Here is a 2,848-nt window from a genome sequence, read left to right on the forward strand (position 1 = left end):
AAATTTCAAATATCTCTATTATATTAAATTGAGATAACTCAAATACAAGAATTAAAGTTAATTAAAGTTCTAAACAACCCTTAAAAAATAAAATAGCATAATCGACCCAAAAACATATGTCAAAAGTTAAAAGTGATTTTAAATTATATAATTAAAAACTTCAATTACTCTTCGAATATGCCAAATTTTAGTTGGTATTGTATGGACGAGTGGGGATAACTTGAAGAAAGCTACTAAAAAAAAAAAAAATTATTGTAGGTCAGCCCAACTGCACTTGGGTTGGAATCAATACCTGAAAAGTGATAAGGCAGGTTTTGTTTCGTGTGTGAAGGAAAGTGTGAGAACTGGTGAGGAAGACCAAAAGAAATTGAAGAAGAATAAGAATGGGAAGTTCGTCAAATGATGATTTCTCGGTGGTGGTGCTTGCTTCAGATTTGGGTATAGACGCCCGTCCTTTCTTAGCGAAGCATGACGGAGAAATCGAAGACCAAGACAACTGGCATGATTGTTCTCAGGATTTCTCTGATGAAGATTTCTCCGATCTGGATTTCCTCCAGCTCTTCCGCCTCGAGGGATCTGATAAATCCGGAAATCGCATCTTCCGCATCGTCGGAAAGTACTTTCCCGGTAAATAAACAAACGACTCCTTCAATAATTTTTTTCTTCTTTTTCAATTTTGGGTTTTACATGGTTGAAGTTTTAGCTTTTTTTTTTTTTTTTTTAATAATTATTTTACTTGCAGTAAGTTTAATTAGAAAGCCTTCAATACTAGGGAACATTGTGAAATGAATTTGGCAAATGCGTTCGATTCTTGAAACTGAACAGTGCAAATATGTCGATGATTTGAAATTGAGCTGTCAAAATCTCAACTACTTTACTCTATTTAATAAAAAAAATAATCTTATGTTAGGTTTGGTAATTAGGATTGTATGAGAAATCGGACAATTCATCCTCTCAGATGATAATTACCTAATCTTAGTTAAAAGTTATATGATTATGGTCATCCTAAAAGTTCCATTTTCCTTTAAAAAATTTGTTTTGGCCTATCGGGAGGGCTAATTTTGACCAATGACTAAAACATTATCCTATTCTACAACAAACATGGCTTAGGATGAGATTAATGATAATTCTTTTCTTTTTTTCTTTTTTTATTTTTATACTCTACATGTGATAGGATAAGATCATCTGGTCATATACTTTTGCTTATCTTATATCATTTTATCCTCTCCACTATCCTGTCTGCCAAATGCAATGCATTCAGGTATGTCAGAATTCTACTTTCCATTAGTTGCACTCTTGATATGCGGCTCAATGTGATGTGCACTTCAGTTCTTGGAAGAGTTCGATATTGATAGTGATTTCATTTTGTGTTAATTGATGCTTTCTTGATTTTTCTCCATGAGATAATTCCAATTTGAACAAATTTTATAGAGTTTCAGCAGGTTTAAGGTGTTCTTCTAGGAAATTTTTATTTGGCTTTTTATCAAGTACTTGCTTCTTCATGATACGCAGCTCCAGTTGTTAGTGGGGATCGACTGAAGAGATATATATTCCAGAAGATACACAATGAGTTGCCTGAAGGTCCATTCTGCATAGTTTATATGCATAGTACAGTGCAAAAGGAGGATAACTCACCTGGTATTACTATCTTGAGGTGGATTTACGAAGAACTTCCCTCTGAGATCAAGGATAGGCTGCAAGTCATCTACTTCATACACCCTGGGCTTCGTTCAAGGCTTGTCTTTGCCACTCTTGGCCGATTTTTCTTAAGTGGAGGGTAAGTTGCTTTGAATGTTGCAAGAACATAATCTAATTTACACTTGTAGCAATCTAATAATTTAACTTTAGTCAGATGAAAATGCTTTCTTCTGATTCTTGAATTTACATATCAAACCTTCTTCATCCCTCTTTTATTCTGTCAATTAGACTTAAGTAGTCTAAACAAACCAGTCATATTGGCTGAAATATTTCTATGTTCACAATATTCTTAAAGGAGTCAACACATTAGATGCAAATCGTTTCTTTTGTGATCTTGAAACTGCATAAAAACTGTTGCAGTTTCTTAACTTATGCTCTTAAATAGCAACAAATAGAATAAGGAGCCTACTTGGTAGTTGGTAATGGTGCAATGGTGTCACAGTTATCTGTTAGAGGTCATAGATTTGCAATTATTCTGGTCATATTTTTGCATTAACTTCTTAAATCCATTTTCCCAGTTTATATTGGAAGATCAAGTATGTAAGCCGCCTACAATACCTATGGGATGATATAAAGAAGGGAGAGGTTGAGATTCCTGAATTTGTGCAAAACCATGACAAAGTTCTTGAGCACCGACCGCTAACAGATTATGGCATTGAACCAGATCCTCTTCACTTAACAGAGGTACCTAGCACTGCCTACTCATTAGGGAGGTATGAAGAGAGATTAGCCTTAAGGGAATTCATGTCATAGTTTTGATATAAATGCACAGCTGAACCCACTGAAAGGGTTAACATGCTTTGGCTAGCTGGAATTATTATGTAAAACAAGAATTTATAATAGTACATAGTAGTCTTTATATTGTGTATCATACACTCTTAAAAATCATTAAACTGCACTTACATAAATTTAGTGTTTGATGGTAGACATTTATATATGGATGTAATCTGTTGCAGCTCTGAAATATCATGGATTCTATAAAGTTGATAATTAGTTTCTCAAATGCATATTTGTCAGCATTTTGTTGGGAGAGAATACACCATCTTCCAACTTGATTGTTTCTACCTATTTCTGAAGGAGCAGTGCTGGCTTCTGGTTTCCTAGTGAATAATCCTTCCTATTTCAGTGAGTAAATAAGTCATGAGAAGTT

The 2,848-nt window shown here is 34.1% G+C and overlaps 1 protein-coding gene across 1 annotated transcript; it reads left to right on the forward strand.

The window, feature by feature from the left end:
* The first annotated feature begins 235 nt into the window (after positions 1–235).
* On the forward strand, positions 236–2,566 carry LOC111297118 (SEC14 cytosolic factor family protein / phosphoglyceride transfer family protein). Its single transcript, XM_022891738.2, has 3 exons — positions 236–627; positions 1,513–1,777; positions 2,217–2,566. The coding sequence occupies exons 1-3, from the start codon at positions 384–386 to the stop codon at positions 2,449–2,451; spliced, it is 744 nt and encodes a 247-aa protein (XP_022747473.1). The 5' UTR covers positions 236–383; the 3' UTR covers positions 2,452–2,566.
* The last annotated feature ends 282 nt before the right edge of the window (positions 2,567–2,848 follow it).

Source organism: Durio zibethinus, chromosome 12 (genome assembly GCF_047325235.1).
Source record: "Durio zibethinus cultivar Kanyao isolate XHJ-2024 chromosome 12, ASM4732523v1, whole genome shotgun sequence".
NCBI lineage: Eukaryota > Viridiplantae > Streptophyta > Magnoliopsida > Malvales > Malvaceae > Durio > Durio zibethinus.

Excerpts from the sequence above, each read along its gene's own strand:
- LOC111297118 (XM_022891738.2), top strand. The coding sequence starts at position 384 with ATGGGAAGTTCGTCAAATGATGATTTCTCGGTGGTGGTGCTTGCTTCA. Across the intron at positions 628-1,512 it reads CGTCGGAAAGTACTTTCCCG|CTCCAGTTGTTAGTGGGGAT; the intron begins GTAAATAAACAA and ends CATGATACGCAG. Across the intron at positions 1,778-2,216 it reads CGATTTTTCTTAAGTGGAGG|TTTATATTGGAAGATCAAGT; the intron begins GTAAGTTGCTTT and ends CCATTTTCCCAG.